Source organism: Cryptomeria japonica, chromosome 5 (genome assembly GCF_030272615.1).
Source record: "Cryptomeria japonica chromosome 5, Sugi_1.0, whole genome shotgun sequence".
In the NCBI taxonomy this organism is placed as follows: Eukaryota; Viridiplantae; Streptophyta; class Pinopsida; order Cupressales; family Cupressaceae; genus Cryptomeria; species Cryptomeria japonica.
Genome location: NC_081409.1, coordinates 709,693,479 through 709,719,976, shown reverse-complemented (window position 1 = coordinate 709,719,976; position 26,498 = coordinate 709,693,479). Strand labels below are relative to the sequence as shown.

The 26,498-nt window shown below is 37.5% G+C and overlaps 1 protein-coding gene across 8 annotated transcripts; it reads left to right on the top strand.

The window, feature by feature from the left end:
- The first annotated feature begins 634 nt into the window (after window positions 1–634).
- LOC131042157 (uncharacterized) lies at window positions 635–26,312 on the top strand. 8 transcript variants are annotated; one of them, XM_057975491.2, is made up of 4 exons: window positions 635–1,360; window positions 3,002–3,214; window positions 24,791–24,834; window positions 25,002–26,312. In XM_057975491.2, the coding sequence occupies exons 2-4, from the start codon at window positions 3,109–3,111 to the stop codon at window positions 26,163–26,165; spliced, it is 1,314 nt and encodes a 437-aa protein (XP_057831474.2). In that variant the 5' UTR covers window positions 635–1,360; window positions 3,002–3,108; the 3' UTR covers window positions 26,166–26,312. The 8 variants fall into 8 exon arrangements, with proteins under 8 accessions (XP_057831474.2, XP_057831472.2, XP_057831471.2 ...); XM_057975489.2 differs by having other exon boundaries at window positions 635–1,462; XM_057975488.2 differs by having other exon boundaries at window positions 635–1,590.
- The last annotated feature ends 186 nt before the right edge of the window (window positions 26,313–26,498 follow it).

The window sequence follows — 26,498 nt, the reverse complement described above, 5'->3', positions numbered from 1 at the left end:
TCTTCCTTCTCTTTGTCCTCCATGGAATTCGAACCTTCATGACACCATTAACTATGATACCACTTTTTCACCGTTACAATGCGAGATCAACCCCATAATCACCCCAACTTTAATAAATTCAAAAAAAATAACCAAAAAAAAATCAAAACTCACAAATCTACCTATAGGTACCCTTCTTTTCCAAAGTATTTTGACGACCACAACTTAAACAACACGTTTAAAGCTTCCACACAATTTCCTTCGATTCGTATCGACCACGCAATAAAAGCTGATTAAAAAAAAGAGTTCCAATTCCATATTCCAGGTGTGACGTAACAAGACACGAAATTTCAACGCACACGGGAAAAAGTCTTCTAAAATATTAAATTCCACGTCTCTTTCAATAGTCAAAGCATTTATTAAATTATATTTTTCGAAGATGCTAGCAGTCAAATTTTGAAGCCGGTGGCACGTGTCGGTTGGCCCCACAACAAAAACAAATACGAAATTGGAAACATGACTCCCTGCTTAAAGATATTTAGTACTTTTTTGTATCACGTGTGACGCTGTTAGAACGCCACGTGGCGATGTAGGCTGTAAGTGTCTTGATCTACACGAGCTGCCCGTGCCAGCGTGGAAGGACAAGTGGCAGGAAGAAAAGGGTCTGAAAGCGCAGCATAGAATGGGAAAATGTAACTGAAATTCCGTTGAAAGGAAGGAATATAGCGTACAATCTGCCCCATAAAGAGTGGCAGTCTCGTCAGAATTCTGACGAGAGGAGTGGAGAATCGTGTTCTCCGTGCTCTCGGCTTTCGACTAATATGACTCTGGACTGGTTTCGGGGAGATTTGCCAGGGGAAGGTTTGTAAGTGGCGCTGTTGCTGTAAATTCTCTGAATCAGAGACAGCATTCGGATTCGCCGTAAATGCTGAGAGGAAGAGCAAAGAATCGTGGTCTCCGTGTCTTTTGCGTTCGCTTGAGGGGTTTCTTGAGAGATTTGGTGAAGAATTTCTCGGCGCTTTCGAGCTTTGAAAGGTTTAATGGCAGCTCTGGCCGTACTTGTTGAATAGTGTCAGTGTTTGCGGTGTTCTTTTTGGCTTGGAGATTTTCTCGGAACTTTAAATCTTGGAAGCTTTTTCGGTGGTTCGTATACGAGCCAGTACGGAAGGCTTTGCGGGTTGCGACTTTTTTTTGGTTTGATTTTGCATTGACCGATGCTGGTATCGTAATTTGAACCGGCGAAACGCTGAATACGGAGTTTATATAATCCAGAGAGGAAAATTCAGGAATGAGAAAGGAAGTTGTGGAGAATGACGAGCATTTCGTAAAAAGCAGTTGGAGAATTTGCAGCGAATTCTGTTGATGGTGCATCAAAATTTATGTAGGCTATTTTTCTGTGCGGACAGCAAACGTTTTGTAGGTTTATACTAACGGCAGACTGTTACACTTCACTGACAGTTTCAGTTTTACGGGATTTTCCTTGGTAAATAAAAGCGTTTGAAGTAAAATTTTGGAGATCTACTGTATTCTTTTGGAATATTTTAGCCCCGGGTATGGGTTTGTCTGTAGATTTTGACACAGATGCTTGCAAGTGACGAGGTTTGCGTCAGGGTATGCATTTGGAGATTTTGTAAGCCATGCCTTATAAAGATCCAAAAATGAATGAACTGTTATTTATAATTTCTATAGGTTATTTTCTTCCTTTTATGCGTTGGACAGGAATGTTTTCCTAGATTAACCCTAAGCATGTACAGAACAGGAAGAAAACAGAGTGTTCCATTTCTTTTTAGCTGTAGCCTTGAAGCTACATTTATATGTTGCCCAAATTATTTTCATTAAGATTCTCTGATAATAGCCATTAGACTGTTGAACTCATAGGTCGGTTGCATCAAAGGTTCCACTGCCCTTGTCTTCAGTCTACCATGTATTAGATTTCCTTTGGGGGAATTAACTGTGTTTAATGTCAAGTCAATCTTCACGCTGTCTTTTGTGATTAATGATTTACAAGAACACATCTCATGATCTTGAATCATCTACTTGGCACCCATTGCATGAGGTGATATCAATTAGTCAATTTTATGACCCGTCTTTCTGGAGCAGTGATTCACATGAATCCATATTCCATGACCTTGGATGTTGCACCTTACATTTGTTGTGACGAGGTGGTGCTCATAATCGTGAAATGCTTAGCTTCCTACCGCATTCCCAAAACCTTCAAACACAAGTATTATGCATTATAAACACTTCATTGTGGAATTCGCCAGCTCTTTCTCTTTTATGTATTTGGTGGTTTTAGAGTGCAAGATAACTCAGGAACGAATAGCAAGGAATCTGCTTTGTAATTGGACCTTGTTTAGAATTAATTTATAATGTTATCCAGGACTAGCTTGGCAACATCTATATAAATATATATCCACAGTAGTTCATTTTTGGCAAGTTATTTTCTGGACAAGCTGTATCAAATAAGTCTTATTTGGTAGTTTCAGTTTTAGGTTATTCTGGATTCATGTCTAGTTTGTTCTACAGACATGTTTGCAGAATTTTTATGGCCTATTTTTGGTCAGGTTATGGGTTGCCTTCGATGAGGTGTGGGGTAAATTTGAATTGCAATCTTAAGATTTTTGAACATGGGTCAGCCTTCGCTTATGTGCCTGGTGGTGTTATGGTCTGCCATGCCTTATTTTTGGAACGAGGTTTTGAACCCGGATTAGGCATTAAGAGATAATATCTTGTAGTAAACTGTATTGTAATTGATAAATTTTATGCTTTCCCTCAAATAGTTGCCCATATTATGTGTTTTAAATTTTTTCTGTTTTCTGCAATTAAAAAGTTTGGCTAGCTATTCTATGGTTGATTTTGCTGAATTTCTTTTGATAAGCTGCGCAAGTGTTTTTAACTATTGATACCCATAAAGCATTTTTTGCTGCTTAAAAGTTCTACACTGAACTGCCTGATGGATTTTGTACTGAAGTGTATGCAGCCATGCTTGTGGTGACTAAGCTAACGCAACTTATTTCTACAGGTGTTCGTCACTTAAAAGCATACACAAAGTAGCTGGTAGTTAAATTTTGGCAAGGATGGGTTCTGCCTGTTGTGTGGCTGCTAGCCCACGTAAACCAAGTCTGCACAATGATGGACCTTTCGCTGCATGTCCAGAGGCAATTTTATCACTCTGGGATGATAATTCAGATATTGAAGATATGTCAAGACCTGCAAATTTTACAGCAATTCAAAGGTCTGTCTCTTTAAACGGCAGAGGCAACAGAGTTTCAAATTCAAATAGTATAAGTCATCAACAGAATCTTTCTGAAAATATTTTAGTAGATTCAAGCCCCTCAGATAGCTCTCGTGCACCACACTGGCCGAATTCTCCTCTTTTGTTTGCTAATAATGGAGACCCTGTCACTGGAACTGCAGGTAGGCAATTTACAGTAGTATTTGGTTCGATTTGTGGATATTGTAATGGAATATAGAGCAATTTTTATGAGTATGCCACAATTATTTTCTTCCAATGTTATCCTTCTGGTTGTCTTGACTCCTTATGATATTGTTTCCAATTTTTTTTTTATATTCCATGCTGATACAGTCATGTCAATAACTAATATCTTCACCTGTTATCTATCTGGTCGTTTTTGGATCAGTTTTATTTCTTATACCTTTATGATCTCAATTTGTGCTCAGTACTCCTACTTATATCTCCCATCTCAATTCAACTTACGATTGGTTCATTTCTTAACATGATGTTCACACTTACATTATATGGATCATGCTTCTAATTTGATTCAGATTTATGATATAAAAACCAAAATAAGTTTTTTAGAGCAAATAAAATTATAAATGTTAAACTAGTAAACCATATGAAAAAAAGCATTTATGATTTGGTCGCTCTTTAAAATGATATATACATTATATCTTATGGGCGATTATTAGGAATACTTTAGAGAAATTTGAGAGTTAGACAATTTATTTCTAGTAACTTGTCAGATAACAAGCAATTGGTGATATAATTCAGGATTTGTCCTTAGCTGTGAATAAAGATATCAGCCAACTGAAACAAACATCAATTGATCATAGTTAATTGAGGACATAATCCTTAGCCATGAAGAAAGGATATCAACCGATTGAACTGTTGATCCCCAAAATTGGCTTTCGTCAATTTTTAAGGGCAGTCGGGAAGTTTCACGGGCGTGGGACTGAAATGCGGCCTGTGAAACTACCTCCGGGATTTTAGAAGTTGGCTGTTCGAATTTCAGAGGGGATCAAAAGGGATGGAAATACGTAGAAATAAAACAAGCTGCAAACCTATCCTAAAGCGATATACCAGAAATTTAACCAGGTTCACCTTCATTTATGGCATATTGTAAATCCATAACCATAAAACATTTATAGAAACCTCAAAAGAGCACATGCATGATTTGAAATTCTTGATATAACCATAGAGTTACAAATTACAGAAGCAAGATTAGAAATAGTGAGAAACAAACAACTCCTGAGTATTAAACACAGAGCACCACATCCTCTTCATAGATGGAGAGAACAAATTACAAAGGCCATATTGGCACAACCTAAAATATTCAGATCCTACTGTTGATTTTAAGTAATCAGATTAGCAATGTAGAATGAAAATCAGAATGCTAAGTAAATTATGCACATAACACACATGTACCTTGGGAAAACCTCCCTCTTGGAGGAAAAACCCAGCAACAAATTATCTAGATTAGGCTATATAATTTAACAGAGTTTACAATGAGCTTCAACACATGAAGCTGTTAGTAAATATGCACAGAACCCTAGGGCAGATAGCAATTATGAACTTATCTGCAATACAACTGTTGCTGTGACAAGGAGGAAGGCAGATTGAGGCTGCTGTCTACAAGGTTGATCTGCTGACCCTTAGATGATGTTCGCTGCCTTCTACAGACCAGCTCGCAGTCCTGCAAGAGAGTTCACTATGTCTTGACAAGGTTGCTGCCCTCTAAATGCAGTTCGCTAACCTCTGATTATACTTTGCTGATTGCCAAAGTAGTTCGTTCATTGAGTGATGATGTGATAATGAATTGAATTATTTCATCTTGAAGTACACATATATATACCTTTCTCTCAAGGTCGGCTTGCAATAAATATGTAATTTATTAATTACCTTTTCCTTAACACGTTTCACTTAGGTGAGAGGCATATTATGAGGCGTGAGATATAGGGTCGGCCGTATAGGAGAGTGGCGTGTGAGAAGGGCCCAGCCCTAAAGGGTACACATTACCCTTTCAAGGTAAAAGGGCCCAGCCCTTAAGGGCGGATTCCAATGTTGCCTTAGGCAATTGGAATCCGCTCTTTACCTTGATTAAAGCTAACAAATTCAACTTTTATTTTCTACCTAGTTATAAAAAACCAACACTCCCTCTTAACTAGGGAAGAAAATAAATACATAATCAGAATCTTACAACCAGATTACATGATTAGGGCCCAGCCCATACAATATGCAATTTGAACACAAGTTTTCACAATATGGACCTTTCCATGAAATTCCTCTTGCAATGCTTGCAAAGGATTAATCCAAGACTTCATAGCTTCACACTTTCCTGGGACATGCATATATCATCAGAATTTCATGATCTTTCATCATGCACATCCACAAAGGAAGAAATAGACCTTTCCTTATGCATTCTTGCAAGAATGAATACTTAGATATATACATAAACATACAACATGAATCATGCACAACCGCAGAGGATACAATAAGCTTCTCCATTGAGAAGAACGAAACCCGCCACACCGCAGAGAGTGAACTCACCTTGCACTCTGCAGAGGGTGAGAAAGAATTACCACCTTGCACTCCGCAGAGGGTGGATTGACCTTGCACTCCGTAGAGGGTGAAAAAGAACTACCACCTTGCACTCCGCAGAGGGTGAGAGAGAACTACCACCTTGCACTCCGCAGAGGGTGGATGATACACCTAGTGCATCATAGAATAAAACAAAAACACCCGTTAGTTTCAACATAAAATATGATAGAAGAAAGGAAATAACTTTGCTATAATCAAGTAGAGATCACACATTCGACATATTCTATTAAACCCATCATTAGAGCTGAAACACAAAGTTTAGAAAACCAGCAATAAGATTTACGAAATAGGATATTTTGACCGAATCATGAGACTCCCTCTAAAACCCTATCTAGATGATAAATCCACAACAAATTTTCTGACTTAAAGTTGGAACCAATCCTAAATCTAGAATTTATCAAATTTGTATCCTTAATAAGGAGAGAGTTTGAAAGTTTGAGTAGACTTTCAAATCTAGATCCGATGACATGAGCTGAAGTGGGCCTTCTTGGATCATGCTTGTAAACCTGATAATTTTCCTTCTAGAACAGCTGTAAGGATTAGTTTTCAATACATCATTACTGAAATAAAACAACAAGATCAAAAGATTTAACTTAAGGATGGATCAACAAACCAATAGATCAAAAGAGAAAATCTTCATGATTGTGGAGATTTGATACTTCATTTATGTTTGCATCTTCTTGCTCGTCCTGAGTTTGACAGTCCCTTGCAAAGTGGCCAAGCTTGTTGCATCGGAAGCATCGGATGTGAGATAAGTCTCTTGGTCTCTTCCTTGAACAAGGGGTAGAAGAGCTGAAATCTCTGTTTCTCTTGAGATCATTCTTCTTCCAATGGTAGCCTTCCTTCTTAGCCAAGAGGACATGTTGCTCATCATAAGGGTTCTTAATTTTTCCTTTCGCAGCCAGCCGAGGCTCTTCTTGAATGCAATCTCCCATTAATTGATCAAACTTAGGAAGCTCAACTCTGGCACTGATTCCTTGAACAAACGGTTCCCAAGAGAGAGGAAGACCATTTGGGGCAGTCATAGATAGGTCACTGTCTTCAATGCACTTCCCAATGGTAGCAAGCTGATCTCTTAGCTCAGAGATTCTCATGAAGTAAGCAACAACAGGTTCTTCTTTCTCTAATTTGATGTAAGATAGCTGATTCCTTAAAGCAAGCATGTAGCTGGTATTGTTGACTTCGTACATCTTTTCCAATGTGGTGAACATCTCCCTAGCGATCTTCTTCATGGAGATGGATGGCACCAAGTGATTTTTGACGGAGTCTATTATTACCCTGTGAGCTTGGAAGTCCTTTTTCTTCCAATCTTCTTTCTCACTTTCATCCTCAGGTTCCTTAGCATTCTTGCCAACATATTCAGCAAGATCATTTAATGCCATCATTATCCTGACCTCCCAAGAAGAGTAATTTGTGTGACCTTCCTTCAGCCCTAATATAAGAAGCCATAAGGACTAAACCTTTGAACAGTAGGTTAGATAGGAGCACAAATCTGATCACAACCTCTAGACGAACCTAGAGCTCTAATACCATGTTGATTTTAAGTAATCAGATTAGCAATGTAGAATGAAAATCAGAATGTTAAGTAAATTATGCACATAACACACATGTACCCTGGGAAAACCTCCCTCTTGGAGGAAAAACCCAGCAACCAAATTATCTAGATTAGGCTATAATTTAACAGAGTTTACAATGAGCTTCAACACATGAAGCTGTCAGTAAATATGCACAGAACTCTAGGGTAGATAGCAATTATGAACTTATCTGCAATACAACTATTGCTGTGACAAGGAGGAAGATTGAGGCTGCTGTCTACAAGGTTGATCTGCTGACCCTTAGATGATGTTCGCTGCCTTCTACAGACCAGTTCGCAGTCCTGCAAGAGAGTTCGCTGTGTCTTGACAAGGTTGCTGCCCTCTAAATGCAGTTCGCTAACCTCTAATTATACTTCACTGATCACGAAAGTAGTTCGTTCATAGGATAGGTTTGCTAAGTGATGCTGTGATAATGAATTGAATTATTTCATCTTGAAGTACACATATATATACCTTTCTCTCAAGGTCGGCTTGCAATAAATATGTAATTTATTAATTACCTTTTCCTTAACACGTTTCACTGAGGCGAGGCATATTATGAGGCGTGAGATATAGGGTCGGCCGTATAGGAGAGTGGCGTGTGAGAAGGGCCCAGCCCTAAAGGGTACACGTTACCCTTTCAAGGTAAAAGGGCCCAACCCTTGAGGGCGGATTCCAATGTTGCCTTAGGCAATTGGAATCCGCTCTTTACCTTAATAAAAGCTAACAAATTCAACTTTTATTTTCTACCTAGTTATAAAAAACCAACACCTACCCATAAGGGGCATCTGCTAAGGTTTTATAGAATTGAAAAAATGCTTCTACCACTAAGTCTACTCAGAATTGGTGAAAACATGAACCCACCTTTTTTACAATGCGCCCTCGGGCTTATATAGAGAAAACCTCTTTGATGTAAAGCGGTGATTGTCGCCAGACAAGTTTCTGCATACTCGGCACATGTCCATCGCCATCATGGAGGTTGTTGCAGCTGTGCAGATCATAATAATCACCCTTTCATGTGCGTGACATGAATGCCACTTGGAAATTCCCTTTTTTTGTTGCAACCGCTTGATCACGTGAGCTTCTCATTTTGTTTGCATTCCCTCCCCTTGGTTTCATCATGTGGCACGTCCTGTGGCCTTCCTCCCTTGAAAGAAACAATGGTGCGCTTTTGAAATCTCCTCAGGCTCAAAACATCTCTAGGCCTGTGCTTTGTCGACACGTGGTGTGCTAGCGGAACTTTTAGAGCCTCTTTTCCCTTTTGCCTTTGAAAACCCCGCGGTGCTGACATGTGGCACTCTCGTGCACCTTTGAAAGAGTAAGAAGCCGTGGACTTGCTGAAAACCATGCCGTGTTGACACGTGGCATGCTCGTACCTCCTCTTCGTTAGAGGCAGCTAATTGGTCTCAACTTGGCAGGACCATAACTTTCCGCTCGATGCTCGAAATCTGAAACCGCTTACACCGTTGGAAAGATCTCCAAAAGATCTAATTCTAGTTCCTTAACACTATGCCTTTGGCTATTTAGTTAAAGGACCGGGGATAGTTTCAACCCCAAATTTCGCTCCGAAGGCCTCCGAAAATGCAAAATACTGAAACATAGAAAAATACTGAAAATATGGATTTTTCGGCTTTTCTCACCTTTGATCGGTCTGTCACCTCCGCACAGCTCCAGAGCTCCTTCGGGCTGATGTTGACATGTTTTTGTCGATGGCTTGAGCACAAACTCGCAAAAATATGCAAATTTTATCTACATGAACCAAATAGGTAAATGCCATTTCTTTTAATATTCAAATGTTCAAAAAGTATGATGATCTGCTTTCGAGGTGCTTGTATATTTTCTACTGGTTCTCTTTTTTATTCACAATAAACAACCAATGCTCTCTAGGAATATTTTACTCCTCAAAAGGTAAAGTGGTAAACTTGTCATTTTGTATGAACCTCAACTAAAGTTGCAAAGAATAAATAGATAAATCCTCAAACTAATGTTGGATTATATTATGGTTATGCAAGTGAAAAATGCTAGATTAATGTATGGAAGGGAGAACAAAAGTTAAAGCATATTGATATCCAAGACAAAAGGCTTTAGGCTATACAATGAAATGCAATTCCACCATGAGTTTTGGCTGCAAGGATGGAATGTCCCCTTTTGGGATATACCTAATTTTGCCCAAAAAGTAACAAATCCAACAATACTCTTTATTTACAAGAGTATTCATTCACTAGACTACACAAAAGTAATTGAATTCAGGAAAAATAATCAACTAACATCAAACAAATGATAATGAAGTTTCCTACTGTAAACATGCACACTATAGCTTCAACCATATTGGAAACTTGAGGGGAAAGCACCATAGGATGCTGAGAGACTACCTCAACTATTAAGCCCAAGAGCGTTGAACAACAAAGTTAATCTGACCCAGTGGCCCTCAAGCAACCAACTCAATGGGTGTCTACTCACTTGTGGGGATCCATACTCCTGCATCTCCCTATTATGTTTCCTTGCCAGTTTCTAATATGATTGCTTTATTAAAATCCAATGAGTAATTACTAATCCTAAATCCTTGATGGCAATGTAATTCAATAATAAATAAATTAAAGACTTCATAGGAGATTCCATTATAAACAATAGACTTATCCCTATTGCATACCAATTACTTGTAAAATGTAAATTGCCACTTTTTCTGAATTCAATTCAGATCTCAGAATCTCTTATCTGATTTGTTCCTTATTCCCTTTCTGCAGAACAGAACTGTGTTAGTTTTCAGATCAGAACTTATTCCTATTCATTCCATGCCCTCCCATTCCATTCCTTATTATCCTTTTATATTATCATGTCTCCATAGAAGGGGGTGTCTCTTTGAATGAAGATGGCTCTTAAGAGGGACATCACCCTTCGTCATATTACTTGCTGCCTCTAACAAAATCTTAATTTCTACTTTAATGCTTTTGATAATTGCTGCTTATTTCTTATTTATTAAGTAAGAATTTATTTGTCTTTGTTTATTAATAATAAACACAACCATTGTCCAAACATAAGCGCTGCTTTTACTTATATCAATCGCTGCTCATTGATAATTGCTGATATTAATATATGTATGCCATTAACTTGGGCGTCAATAGTGAAGTCAGCCTGACAAGCCAATAGTGAAGTCAGCCTGATAATTGTTCATATTTGATTTATTCTAATCCTCTTAAGGCGAGTACTTCAATAAGTCAGCCTTAACAGATATTTACTTGACTTTACTTTGTAATGTTTCCTTGACTAAGTCAGCCTTAATTCATTAGTTATTCTTTAATCTCAGTCGGCCTTGGCTTAATTGCTATAAAGGCTATGATCTGAGTTTTGAAGACCACAATATTTAACTTACAAAGGCTGTTTCCTCAAACACTGGAAGGGATATGGCAAAGGATATGTAAAGTTGTGAAATCTTTTCTATTAAACATTTGCAAGATATGTTACTGATTCAGTGAATACAACTGAAATCCAACATATAAAGCTGATTATATATGTGAGTACAACCAATTGTTGCTCAGCATATCCTTTATGTGGGAAGTAGAATGCGTGAATGTGCTTGTACATTTCTTGCACTCACATATGTTGAAAAATCACAGCTATTGTTCTAAGTACAAATGCTTGAAGAGATTTACTTTCCAAGAGACCATTTATTTTGTGACAACAACCATGGGCAACATGTGAGTAAATTAGTTCAAATGCACACACACACACATAATAGGATTTACAATGCAATAATTTACCTTTGAGCAACCCATAGTAGGAAGATTCCAGCATAAATATGGGTGCCTTTTAGGCTTGGTAATTAGTTCAATGTAAAACTAAAAACAATGTCAATCCACTCTGAGACTCACCTTTCTGTTATCTTCTCTTCCAATATGCTGGAACAGGTGCTAATCATGATAATCTTTCATGTTCCAATCTTGGTACTGGCTGGGCTTCAACTTCTGTCTGTTTCTTATGCTGGACTGTTTTTGTCCTCTTGTTTTGCTAGACAGTTTCTGTTTGTCCTTTCCTTATGTTGGACTGTCTTTTAGTTTTTGTTGTCTTTTTATATTTTATGACCTATTATTAGATCAAGTAATTTCAATTCATGAGTTGTAAGAATTTATCACATTCATATATAACAAATGCAAATGTAGTCAGAAGGTAAACAGGTTATTGGCTTTTATGTGTTTGTCTACTGTGGAATTGACCCCGTCTCTCCTACTATATACTGAAAGTCAAAATGTGCTATAAATTCACTCTGAAATGCTTATTTTATTGTTCTAAACTTCCATTCTCCATTTACTATATGTTGGAACATATGCAGTTTTAATGCATCTAGGTTTGTTCGAACATTTTGTCCTTATGCTGGATTGTCTTTTCTGGCACTGACGTGCTTTTATTTTTTATGACCTATTCCTAGATCACGGAATTTCAGTTCACAAGTTGTAGGAAGTTGTTACTTTCACGTGAAACAAATGCAAATTTTGTCAGGAGGTGAACATATGTTTAGGCCTTGATGTCTTTGTCTTCTCTAGACTCTCGTACTATGGACTGAGGTCCAAAACCTGCTGTAAGTTCACTCTGAAATGCTCATCATGCTGTTGTAAATTGCCATACCTTTTCTCCAATATGCTAGAACAGATGTGCTTTTAATGCACCTAGGTGTTGGTTGAGCTTCCAACCGTTCATTTTTCAATCTTCATGTTGGTTGGGCTTCATCTTTTGTCTGTTCCTTTATGCTGGACTCTTTTCATCCTTGACTACTTCTGTTTGTCCTTTCATTATGCTGGAATGTATTTTCTGTTTTTGTCACTTTTTTATATATTATGACTTATTCCCAGATCAAGGAATTTTAATTCATGAGTTGTAGCAATTTATTATAATCATGTTTAACAAACACAAATCTAGTCAGAAGGTGAACTACTATTCTGGTTTTTATGTGTTTGTCCTCGTTAGAATCAATCCCTATTTCTACTATGTGGAGTTGGTTCAAAACCTGCTGTAAGTTTACCCTGAAACCCTCACCTTGTTCACAGTTGCTTCAAACTCCATTCTCCTTTCCAATATGCTTTAACAGATGCACTTTTAATGCACCTAGTTGTTGACTGAGCTTTCAACCTTGGTGTTGGTTGGCTTCAGTTTTTGTCTGTTTGCAGGATTATGTCTGTCCTTTTCTGTTTGTCCTCTTCTTTTGCTGCAGTCTCTTCTGATTTTTTCATCTTTTTATATTTTATGACCTATTCCTAGATCAAAGAACTTCAATTTATAATTCACAGGAATTTAATAATTTATTATGTTCATATTTAACCAACACAAATAGAGTCAGAAGGTGAATAGATGTTTAGCATATTAGGTTTTTGTTTACTATGGAATCAACCCCTGTCACTCCTAATATGGACTGAGACCTCCTCCACCAATTGTAACTCTTTGTCCCCTCTAACCTTGTGGGATCCAACCCACTGCATAGTGACCATCTTGTCCAATCTGCATCTGCATACAAAACAAAATCCTTTTCTGCCAATTCTTCTTCTACACTTACTATTTCGTTCATCGCTCATGCATATCACCTTTCTTTATGTCTTTCACCGCTTTTGCTATGCTATCTCTTTCCACATTTGTACACCAATCAACACTCAAGTGATCATCACAAGTATTATGGAAATCAACAGTTTCCATTTCCTCTCCTGCATCATTTCATCCTCCAAAGGACTGACCACTACTGCAATACTTATTTTTTCATTTCCAACATGAAGATTTCTTCCTCACTAGTGCCATATGCGTGACATGGTGCTTCAACTTTTCTACTATCTGCATCCACAAGAATGTTCGTACAATTAAGATATTTATTATCTGCCATCTGCACCTGTTTCCTCTCTTTCTCATTGTCATTCACTCTTTCCTCTTCATAAAATTGTTCTATCATTTTCATCTCTTCCTTCAACAAGGAATCATTTTCATCTTCCTCCCTCAACTCCCACATCGAACTTAGGACTCTCCAGGTCCGTTTTCTAAACTTCATTTTCTTTTACCTCAACCTTTGAGGCATTTTTACCTTCCTCACAACTCTCTACTTTCACTCACTAACTGACAGTCCACAATGACTGTGTTCTCTCTTCTCTCTTCTTTTCTTACCTCATTTCTTTTCTTCATTTTATTTGTCATTTGTACTTGTGTGGGCTTCTCTCTCATCTTTCTTCTTCCATTTTTCTTCTATCCAAGGGCTGCAATGCAGGTACCTGTGTTGGTAGAATAACAGGGATAAATCAATAAGGACATCCGTTTCAACCACTTCATCCACAATGGCTGCAACTTCTCCATTAGGTGAAATTTGATCCCATTTTGTTGAAGGACCCTCATTCTATCCAAGATCTACATGAGAGAGAAGTTGAAGTGAGCTATGAATGTACACTAGGTTCTTTGCTTTCTTTGACCCTAATCAATTCCTCTTTAGTGTATGAATGAACCCATAAGTATTCCAATTTCTCTCACAAGTTGAAGAAATAGCTATTTGTGAGCAATCTTTTTGAAAATGATTGCAATTCAAGGGTTCACCTACATGGTTCCACCACCACTTTGTAGCTTTTTATTTTATTTTCAAATCATATAAAGTTTCCATGGAAGCAAAATCACCTTGTCCACATGAAAACTTATTCCATTGACTCCTCAAAATTGAAGTATCCTCATGCTGGCCATAAACCTGTTTTATTGCAACCCAAAATCCCTTCACTACCTTTTTATCTTGATGTGGAGCCCTCTTATTGGTCATTTGTGTATTATACCATTTAGATTAAGGGCATAGGTAGCACAATGAAGAGGTGTGTTAGGTTTGTTCCATCTTCCATGTAACTTTTCCTTTATCAAAGGATATAGAGAAAGATTTTTTGCATCTGTTATCTTCTTCACTCTCTCACACATGGAATCTATTGCTTCATAAACTTTTCCCAAACATGCTTTGTTTGAATTTGCAAATCTTAACACTTCACTTATGGGCTTAATAAAGTCCACAACAAATTTAACATCAGCCCAAAAATGGTCATCAAGGACCATACCTGTCACCTCAACTGCAGTTTCTGATGTAGATCGTCTCCAAGCTGCCCGTGCATCACTAACAACTATGGAACACAAAGCTCCCTTGACTTCACAAAGGCGGTCAAGAAGAATAGAGTAAGAAGCAAAACATGTATCAATAGGTTTGAGAAATTGCACCTAATAAATGGCTCATGTGTGGTGATGGTTACATATAAACATTTGTATTTTTTTGCCCTTCTCTATGAGATTTAAAGTCCATTGAAACTTGCCAATATATTTGGGTGCATTATTCAACAAATGCACACAACATGGTGTCCAAAATATATGCTTGTACCTTTTTTGCACCAACATGCTAGCTGCTTTACAAATAGGGGCAGCATCAGCAACAACTTGGAGTGATTCCCCATCTCCTCAATGCTGTCACATAGCTGGTTATGAAGAAATTTTGCATTTTTTTCTTGCCATGAACAATATGTTGCCTTAAGAAAAAGGCCCTTTATTGCTTGTCACCGTGATATTAAGTAGTGGATGATTTCTAGCATTTGTTCACCTATCCATCCCAATACTGCATCTTTTTGTAGCCCACACTCTTTTCATTGGTGGAGTTTGTTCTTCTAATCAAGTTTTCACCATTATATTAAGTAGTGGATGATTTCTAGCATCTGTCCATCTATCCATCCCAATACTGCATCTTTTTGTAGTCCACACTCTTTTCATTGGAGTTTGTTCTTCTAATCAATTTTTTTTTTCAATTAGAGTAGTGCGAAGCTTTTCATACCCAGGTGGTTCATACCTTGTTGGTGCATTATTGATAGCTTGGACTATCTCATGAGCGAGAAACATTAAACAGTATTTCATTTGCATAAAAGAATCATGCAATCGCTACGTCAACTGCTTCTTGACCTTGCACATCAAACAATCTTGTAATGGTGTTTGAGCTGCCAATGTGTGGTCTCTTGCAAGCATATTCTGCTACTACGTCTCTAGAAGACACATACACCTCTGACTCTCTATTTTGACTTTGAGTTGCAATAGTTGCCCCTATTGTTGAAGCATGAGAGCTTAGATTAACAACTTTTTTATTTGCCCTTTCTTGATTCCTCACATCATAATATCATATCGTTCTCCAGGTATGTGAAGGAAATGAGCTTTCACCCTTGTGTTAAGTACCTTGCCATGCCATTGTACAAAGTTTTCATTTTATCGTGGTTGTTCCACCTATACCATTTTGCCCCAAACATGGTCAACATACTTCCACAAGCGGTATAGGACTTGTTTTCCCCCACCTGACATTCTATACATTCTACATGGAAAAATAAAAAATTATCATATTTGACGTAAAATTATGCCATTTTTCTAACATAGTTGGAATGCAGGTTTCAAGTTTGTAATGCAAATAAAGTTTTTGATTTACCCCCTATTATTATTCTACCAATAGTTGACAATTTGTAATGCAAATAAAATAATAAAATAAGAAATATATATGATTATGAGTCTATGCCAGTTGTCACATTACTCTATTGACTGTCATAGATTCGTATGTAAAATATATTTAATAAAAAAATACAAATTAAAGTTTTAAACACTTGAATTTTCAAAATTTCACTGACTCAGACTCAGTAATATAGGTTAAAATACTTCAATTTTTTGGCCAAGAAATACGAACATAGTAAATTAGAATAAAAATTAGTTATTACTGAGTTTGTATTTATTGCGAAGAAATATTTTTTCTACTGTGGTTACAAAAATGAAAAATTTAGTTTCTAGTTTCCAATTTCCAATTTTCAGTTTTTCATATTTCAAATAATATGCTAATATATGTTATACACAAATTATTGTATGTAGCTAAACTACATCACTTGGACTAGACAAAAGATTAGTCATTACAGCTTTACCTCTCAATATGGAAGATATGGTCTCATTGGAAATTGAGTAGAGAAGAAATGTTGAAATAATAAGTAATACATATTTTGTAGATTTGATTTCTGAAAGCAGAACATTAGCTTCAAAAATTGTAAGTGTTGACAAAAGCAATGCTTCCAAAAACATGAAGTGTCTAAGAGAAGGTTCTACATAAGCAATTTGTTTGGAAGTGGTGACAATGAATTAATATAGACTCAAACATTCAAATTGACTTCTAATTGTAGACCAACCTTTCAGAGTTGCATGAACTTACTCAATGTCGCAAACCCTTATGACTAGTGCCACAAAACCTTTCGACTATCCTTCTGAGCATCGTTTTCTTCCTTGTGTTGTGTTATTTCCCAACTTTTGTCCCCATGCTTTATGTTTTTCATTATGTTTTAGGGTTTTATGCCCAAAGATGGTGGTGGAGCATCTCTAGCATGTAGGAATGTCTCCTTGCACATCTTGGGTATGAGAGGTGCATCTCGGTCCCGAGACGTGTCCTAGAGGGCTAGAGATGCGTCTCCATGCAATTTCAATGATTTTTAAAAATCCATCACTTTAGGCTTTCACCCCCAACCTCTTATTACAATCTTGAAAAGATTTTGGTGCAGGTAATTGTATAGAAATCTACCTAGACTCACAATTATCATTAATGTGAGATAATTCCATACCCAACTTATTGTTCATAATCATTGAACCATATAGGGATATGTGCCCTCCTCTCCAAATCCCCATGTTTTCAAGACAACAATGGTTTTGAGACATGGCGACTTGGGGGAAACGACCCTCGCCACACCACCACCATCGTTGGGATGTCGCCGAGATGTAGAGAATGTTGGGACGTCATCGAGATGTAGGGAATGTTGGGACACCCCAAGGACTCCCAAGAGTCCTTTGGCTGTCTTGGGGGCACCTAGGAGCCTCTCATGCCCCCCAGTTAGAAATTCCAACCATAAACAAAAAATGGTGAAAAATTTGTGGAAATGACATTTGTAATGATGGTTTGTGAGGTTTTGGAGGCCTTAAGGGGTGCTGCCCCTTGACCCCTTTTGGGGCTCTTCCCTTAGACCCTCGCAAGGGGCACTATCCCTTGACTTTGTTCGGGGCTCTACCCCAAACCCCCGCAAGGGGCATTGCCCCTGGACTGCAAAACTCTACCCATTATTCTTATTGCTAATGCAACCATTTCCATGTTTTTTATGTTTATTAGTTTAAATTTCACTTAGTATGCCAAAGCTTCATTTGCATTTCTTATACTTATTCTTGTTTGACCCCAAAACTCCACCCATTATTCTTATTGTTAATGCAGCCATTTCCATGTATTTTATGTTTATTAGTTTAAACTTCACTTAGTATGCAAAAGTTTCATTTGCAATTCTTATACTTATTCGTGGTTCACTCCCAAAGTTCCAAAACTCGGCCCACCATTGTTAATTTTCAAATTTCAATTCAATCTAAGTTATCGATTCAGGTACGGATACGGATATGGATTCGCAGATTCAGCAATTTTTTTTTCCTTGGGTACGAATACAAGTATGACCGTACATTTGTGTGTGCGCGTGCGTGTGTGTGTGTGTCCCTCAATTATAAAATATAATTATATAATTTATAAACTATGACTACCATTATTGATTATTACAATGATACAATCCATACAAATATGAAATATACAATGTGACTTTCCATACATAAATGATAAATGATAAATCATAAATCCATAATTGCCAATGCTAATAAATATTCATATATCGTAAATGTAATAACTAATATCATATTCATAATTTACAAAAAAGATAATATTCAAGTTTCAACTGATTAAAGTTTAAAAATGTGAAAATGTTATTACACAATAAAAATTCAAATTACAAGCCTTGGTTCTCCTGGGTCCGCCTGGGTTCCCCGTGGATTCCTCTCGGGTCCTTCCCAGGTGGCTGGGTGCTCTGTGGGTCCTGCGTGGGCGTGGCAGGATCCACAGAGGACCTAGCTACTTGGGAAGGACCTAGGAGAAACCCAAGCGAAATCAGGCTCGGACCAAGATCGAGGTAGAATTAGAACCCGGACTCTGAGATTTTTGCAAAGAATCGGTATCTTAGAATTCAATCATTGTTATGTTTTTAATGTTTATTAGTGTAAACTTTACATAATGTGGCAAAGTTTTATTTACAGTTATACTTATTCCTTACACATCTTTTTATAATTAATATTTCAAGTACTATATGTATTTGCATCGCCATCCCCCTGACATGCCCAAACTTAGAACCTTGGACTCCTTGTCTCCCCATACCCTCGCTGTCCTCAAACTTAGGCCCTTAGACTCCATGTTCCCCCATCCCCCTGTCGTGAAACTCCATGGAACACTATTCATAATTGATGAGAGCTTCGTTGTATAATATTATTTAGATATGTAATTTATATGGGATTTTGCTCATGTCTGTCCATCCATTTGAGATGATAGATATACCATAGTTGAAAAAATTGGAGTTAGCAATGACTCGGCAAGCCCAATTTTTTTCTAAAACTCGTGACTCGGAAAAACTTGGGGAAAAAATTGGTAATAACTCGGCAACTTTATCGAACATTTGAAAATAATTTTTTTTAAATATTCTCAAAAACACACATTTACACCGAATTTGTAGAACATATACTGATTTCCATGATATATAAATCAAAGTTCAAGTTAAATGCATAGCATAAACCAAAAAGTAAATTAACAGTCTAAACAGTTATGGAGCTCAACGAAGAAAATAGTCTAAATAAATTTAATCTTAAAGAAGATCAACATAGGTAGCTAATAAAATAATAAATTTATAATAAAAAATATATTTGTGAGTCTATGAGCTTGCTGTGATTATTAACATTGAAGGTTTTATGGTAATTATTTTTTTTTACTAAAATATCCTCCAAACCTTACCTTATCAAGGAGAACAGAAAGCTGAAGAACAAAGGGCTCAAAAGTGTGACTGTGCACTAGAAATCGTGGAACATTTGAAATAAATTGCATGAACTATGAAGAACTCGTGGCCATGTTGTTGACGTGTTTTTTATGACAGCATCTAACACAGAATAAAGTTACCAATGGTCACTTCACTCTCTTGATCAAAGTTTAACCGTATGCTAAGATTGCGGAAAGTTCAAACGACTAACTCCAAGGTTCCTTCATGCAACGGACGTGACTCAGTTGGCGAATGTGATTGTTGGTAATCCAAAGGGGCTTATGTTTGAATCATTCTTTCACTTGTTTGATGTGGCATGGAACTTCATCATTGGATATAGCAATTTGGTGATGCTTCTGCTTTGAATGAACTGAAAATAAAGGGGAAAGGGTTAGAAAGGCCTAAATCTACTCCTAAGGGCAGTGATATCACAGTTAATGCTTTGGTGGACAAATTCCAAATAAACCAAGCTTTGCTTCCCCAAGTTTAACTACAACTCCGCAAGAACCGGTGCAATCTTCTGAGGATGTGGAAGGATTTTCAAATTGAGAAAGTGCATTTGAATACCAAAAATGACGCAATCCAAACGATTGTCCACAACCGAACTTAGCACAAGTTTAGTGGCTCAGGCTAACTTTACATTGCAACTTACAATCAGCAAGATGCAAAAATTATGAACCATGGAAATTCATCAGACACCATTACATTCTCCATTGAAATCAAAGCACTTTATCTAACAACTAGGAAAATGAAATTCTACTCTAAGTGAGGGAGGTGAAACCATGCAAGTCTTGAAAAAATAACTTGAGTGGACACCATTAGAGAACAATGTTTCACTGTTATTTTCTCAAAAAACTTATCACAAGAATTTCATTCAAGCCTCCCTCCTTTTACAAATGAGGGGGGTCACCCTTTTATATAGGCCTCAGGCCATGATTACATGCAAACCTTAATTAGGGTTTCACCCTAGAGGATTGCCCACTCAAGATGCAATAAGGTGGGAATCAGCAATTAATAACCCATCATGCCCTTATACAATTAATTCAAAAGTACCCAAAATAGCATCCATTGCGCTTTAAATGCACCACCTCTTTCAAATTCGACCAACATTTGTTGAATATTTATCCATGCAAAAATCACCCCATTATGTCATAAATGCTCCATTTCCACATGTGGCGGCTGCATGCAAAAGGAATCTGCCATAAATTCAACATGCAATGAGCGGGTCGCCATTTGGTCAAATATTCCGGTAATGAATGCGCCACCCTACTGCCATGCATTCAATAGATCCTTGCCATGCAAGTAAATGGTTGTCACATATCCGCTCCTGCACATCTGGAATTGTTGGAGAGAAAATTTTATTTAGGAAGAATTTTCTTGAAGTCTCTTCAACTTTCTCTGCTTAAAGAAGGTTTTCCACCAATTTTCACCATCTCCTATTTTCTAGGGATTTTCCACAAATTAGGGTTTTAGGTCCAGGAGGGAGAGAATTCTCACGAGTCCAAATCTGAAAGAATTTTGAAATTTGGATGTGATTTGATGCCCAAAATTGGATTTTTCAAAATTTTTCTTGGGGGAAAATTTCTTGTTCAGTTCATCCTTGATTCCTTCCTTGCCTATGAAATTTTATCTTCTATTCATCCTTGGGTTTCTTCCTTTCTTGGAATTTCGTCCCGAAGGAAGGAATTTCCCACGCTTAGTCAATTTTTCACCTTTCTTGGAATTCTGTCGTGAAGGAAGGAAATTCCATTACCTAGCCAAATTTTAATCTTTCCCAAAAATTCTTCTTCTTGGGCGCAATTCTTCCTTGAGGAAGGAATGTTTTGAATTTTGAACTTTTCTTCCTGAACTTTGAATTTTTTACGTCTTGCTTCCAACCTTGGGCACATTTTAGAACTGGAGAAGAAATTTTGGAAATTTGTTCCTTGAGGAAGAATTTTTTTGTGCACTTTGAATTCATCATGTCCGCTGGGAGATTTTTCATCAATTTGCCACATTTCCTATTTTTTAGGAATTTTCTTAAAATTTAGGACTCGGGTCCACGAGAGATAGAATTCTCTCACGATTCCAAATCTGCAAGAATTTTCGGATTTTGATAAGATTTGGTATCTAAAAATGGAAATTTCAAAAAATTTCTTGAGGGGATTTTTGCTTTTCCTTCCTCCTTGACCTTTGGATTTTCATTATTTTCCATGCCTTAGAAAATTTTTCGACTTCCTGACTGGGCATGGAATTTTGACTTTGATGGAGGAAATTCATCCTTCTCGTGTCCTTCCTTGATACCTTGACTCAGGCACCTTCCTTTCGATTTGAGCAATGATTTTGCACTGGTAAGGAATTTTGATCATTTTTGCACATTTCTATGCCCCAGTGCTTCTTCTATCTCTTCCTTGGCGCTGTCTCAACTTCATCAAGGAATTTTTCAACTCGTGGATATGTGTGAAGGCATATAGGATTTTACACCTTCTCCAAGCCTACCCTCCTTTGGCGCCCCAATGAACCCTTGGGCGCATTTTGGCATGTATCACAAAATCTTCCACTTTCCATGCTCTCCATGGAATGTCCCTTTGAGCGCTCTTCATAAAGCATGGGTGCCATTCTTCATTGAAGAAGGAATTTCATGAATTTTAACTTTTCCTTCATCATCCCTGTTTGGCGCCCTTCATCACCTTTAGGTGCAAATTCACTTAAGGCAAGGAATTCATTAATATTTGACTCTTCCATGACCCCTCCTTCCTAGTGCCAAATTCACTTAAGGCAAGGAATTCATTAATATTTGACTCTTCCATGACCCCTCCTTCCTAGTGCCTTCCTTCCTTCCAGGGCACGAAGGAATTCCACTACGTTGTGCATTCTCCATGAACATAAAGTTTAGGCGCCTTGTGCATTCCTTGGGCGCAACTCATCATTGAAGGAGGAAATTGGAACATTTTCAATCTCTCCATGAGCACCCTATTTTGGTGCCCCTTTGAGGAGTGAGGCGGATTTTTGCTAAGGCCAAGGAACTCACAATTTTCAAAGTTCTCCTTGTTGACTAGGTTTTGGTGCTTTGACCAATGCTTGGGCGCAATTTGCAAGTGGAGGAGGAATTTCACTTTCTTCGTGCTTTCCATGCTACCCCCACTTTGGCGCCCTCCATCATGCTAGGGCGCAAATCTATCCAAGGGAAGGAATTCACTATTTTTTCCTCCTTCCATGACATTTGAGATTTGGCACCCTTCATCACCCTAGGGCGGCATTTTTGCTTGAGGAAGGAATTCATCAAATTTCATGCATTCCAAGGAGACTCCATTTTGGTGCCCTCATCTGGCTTTGGGAAGACCTTGATGCTTGTGAAGGAATTTGATGTTTTCTACCAATTCAACACACACACACATATATATATATATATATGTGAAATATAACATTTAAGTATATTCCTTTCTTATACTTTTAAGTTATATTTCATATATATTGGCATGATGTTTGAGAGTGGTTTCAGATCCCTAGGAATTATAATGCAAATTCTGGATTTTAGATCTTTCAAATTTTCAGACTTAGTCAAATTTTAGGCCATTGTCGGATCAGGATGACATTGGTGGATTGATGTGAATTTCCAGATTTTGCATGCTTTCCACTTCTGGAATAGGAGTTCCAGACTTAACCATTTTTTGATCCAACTTGTCTGCCTTCTGACTCTTCCGGATTTAGAAATGATCCTCAGGAATGTTCAGTCTTTAGCATGTTCAAGGATATTCAGTTTTCAGTATTTTCTTTTGAAGAACCTACCAAAAGTAGATTTTCCCAAATAGTAAGTGTTTCAAAATGTTAGGGTTTGGACAAAATGGGTCAGGAAAGCACTTACTAAAAATAGAAACCTACTAAAAATAGAAATTACTAAAAATTGCAAGTTTGATTTTTGGTAAAATGAAGACATTCCGGGACTCGGTGAAATCCCTAAAAAATAGGAACTTTCTAAAAAGTTGCTCCGTTTTGGCCCAAATTTTATTGGGAGGTTCCTTGAAGGGTCATGATTCCAATTAAATGTTCAGTTTTTCCAAAAACCCTAAGAGAAACCCCTAAAATATAGGACTAAAGGCAGAAACCCTAAAATTGATGAAACGGGCCCTAAACTTCACCAAATTCGCTCAAACAAAAAGCAAACTTGATCAAAATGACCCTCGAACACTTGCAAAGCGGACAGACTAACAAGACTACCACCAAAAGACTCCAAAAACCAAAACCGAAGGACCAAGAGGGCCTAAAAAGTAGGGGGGTCCCCATTTGCAATGGGGCGATGTGTGAAAAGGTCACAACATGTGCCCTATGAAATCGTGTGGCGCCGGAAGAGAATTCGTGTCGCGCTATCAATGGTTTATTTCACATCATTCTAAAACTTCCATCGCGCGGCTTGGAAATGACTGACAAGTTATAGGTTTTTGAGTTCAAGTGTTTTTTTTGTTTTTACTGCTGTTTTTTTCCCCCAAAACATGCGATTTTTGGCGATTCCTGGCTGTTTAACTCGCGGCGAGTTAGACAAAACTCGTTCGCAAGTTAGACTCGCAGCGGAAACTGATGCGCGAGTACTCGCGAGTTTTTCATTTATGAGATATACCATAACATGCCTCAGCTAGAACAGATAAAATCCATGTGAGACAGTTATCATTAATGTGAGATAATTCCATACCCAAGTTATTGTTTATAATTGATGAGAACTTCATAGTATATAGTATGTTATTATTTAGATATGTAATTTTTATGGGATTTTGTTTTCCATCCATTTAAAGACGATGGATATACCATTACATGCCTCAACTAAAACAGATAAAATCCATTTTTTCTTTCACAACTTTATGCCTCTTGTCTGGCAAGATAGGTTAAAAAATTCTCATGAGTGCTCTTGTAGCCCTTTAGTTTTTCATTTGATTGATTGCACCGCTCATGCCACACACATTCAGAAGCCTAGTAAGATTGCCATTGGTTTCTTCTTGTTTTTATATATTAATTATTTCACCTTGTTTCCTAGTGGCTGTCCTATTTTTGCTTTTTACTCTTACGAGCCTCTTCAACAATTAATGGCATTTCCAAACAGGGCCTCCTGCCTTTGTGGGGATGAAGTAGCTAATCCAAGAGCCATCCTCTGTAATTTTCTTCATCAAGTATCCTAATTTACAGTGGATATGTTTTTATATTTTTCTGTACCATTTGGGTTGTACCTATGTCATGGAACCCCATAGTTCCATAATACTCTGGGGCATTTATCCAGCTATCCTACCAGAAAACCTGTGAAAAGTAGCTTGAATTTTGATATACTACATTTTAAAGAACATGTAGCAACAAGTAGTGGAATGTGATGATATAATGGAGTGAGACATTACATTTTCAAATGAACAAATTGCAACTTAAATTTAAAAGAATAGATTTCAAGAAATTACTTCCAAAGGTGAATTGTTTCAAGATTTTAATTACAAGGTTTTGCTTTCTTATTACTTGGTAAAGGGAGAGATTTCGCAAATGCTGACTCTTGGACAATACTTATTTTGCAGATTCAATTGTGGGTTCACATATATCAGAAACATTCTCCAACGAGGTTGGGTTATGTTTTGCATGTTATGATTTTTTATAAATTCTTTGTGGCAGCTTGCTTTTTTGTGCAATGTTTTAGGCTTCTCTATTGGTTTAAACTTTTTCAACTGAGTGAAATCTGGTGTTTTCACTGATTGCTTATTATATGTTTGCTTTTTTATTTCTTTGCAGGTATGCTCAACTTCTAGTCCTTCATTGAATTCGAATATACCACAATCGTTTACACCTTCAATAAATACATTGGACAATCTTCCAAGGCAGTCTAAAAGTCAGCCCAGTCGACCAGGTTGGTTCAAGAGTCAGCTCTCATCAAAGCAATCATCAACCTTTAGTAGGTCTATTTTCTCCAGGCACTTGCACCATGCTTGCAATAACAAGCATTCCGGGGAACTCTCTGTTACACAGATCCCTGAACTAGATTCGCTAGACAGCAGCTCCCAGCCTGCATCTGATGGAATGCGCTCCTCCATGGTTGGTGAAAGTGGTTGCAGCTCAACAATGGCTTCACGCAGTGTCTCTGATTGGTGGTCAATGCAAACATTTTCAGATCTTGTGGCTTCATCAAAAAGAGATGGTTTCCGTTGGAGTGATGCAGAGAGTCCTCCAGAGATTGGATGGGTTACTGCAAGAGAAAGCATGGAGGGAGATTCTCTGCCAGTTGAAAGGATTAAGGTCAACAATTCACAAGCTGCTTACACAGCCTCTCATTTGGAGGTTAATACGTGTGGCATTTGCTCACATAATTTGCCATATACCTCTGAAAATATGTTGCACAATCTCTCTGTTGTTGCAGTGCTGTTTTGTGGGCATGCCTACCATGCAGAGTGTCTGGAGCAAGTGACGCCTGAAGCAAGTAAGCATGACCCATCATGCCCTGTATGTATAGAAAGTGACGACATAGTTTCCGAGCGTCTGGCTTATCCAGCTGAGCAAGTTATGAGATCTAAAGGTGGGTTTTTGAAGGCTTTCAGGTCAAAGAGTCAATTGTCTACCAAAAACAAACTGTCTAGAAGAGTTGCAAATGATGATATCCTAGTTCCTGAATTCTTTTCTGGTGAGATTCTTTTGTCTGGCAATGATCAGTTGTCCAATGACTACTTTTCCAAACAGTCGTCCAGTGTACTTGGAAAGCATTCATTGAACAAACGTCTTTTTACAAGGCATTTTTCATTGAGGGGAAAATCTAGGAAGGAACATGCACCAAATGATACAGCTTGTAAATTGCCAATAACATTAAGGGATTCTGGGGAAAGCAGGAAAGTGAGCGACTTCTCACTGCTGCATGCTAACAAAGGATCTTCAAGTTCTTTTAGTTATTTCAAAAGGCGGGTCTAAGATAGAAAATTTTGTAGAGTGGGAAAGGATTCACTTTATTTGTTTCTTCAGTCAGAAACTTTAGTTATGTACACTGTTCTAAAAAAAGAACATTATAAACAAAATATCATGAATATATTACACAAAATATTCATTGAAAATAGAAAATTAAAGCTATTGCTATAAATCAATGCTAAAATTTCTTTAGATAGCAGAGGTGAAATTCATTTTAGAATGCAGTATTATTAGCTCTAACAACGTTGTTGGGAGGCAAATGTAATTTCATTTATATGATCTTTTATTTTATTTTGCAAAGTCTTCCTTGAGGGTTAGCTTATTGCTGATATGATTATC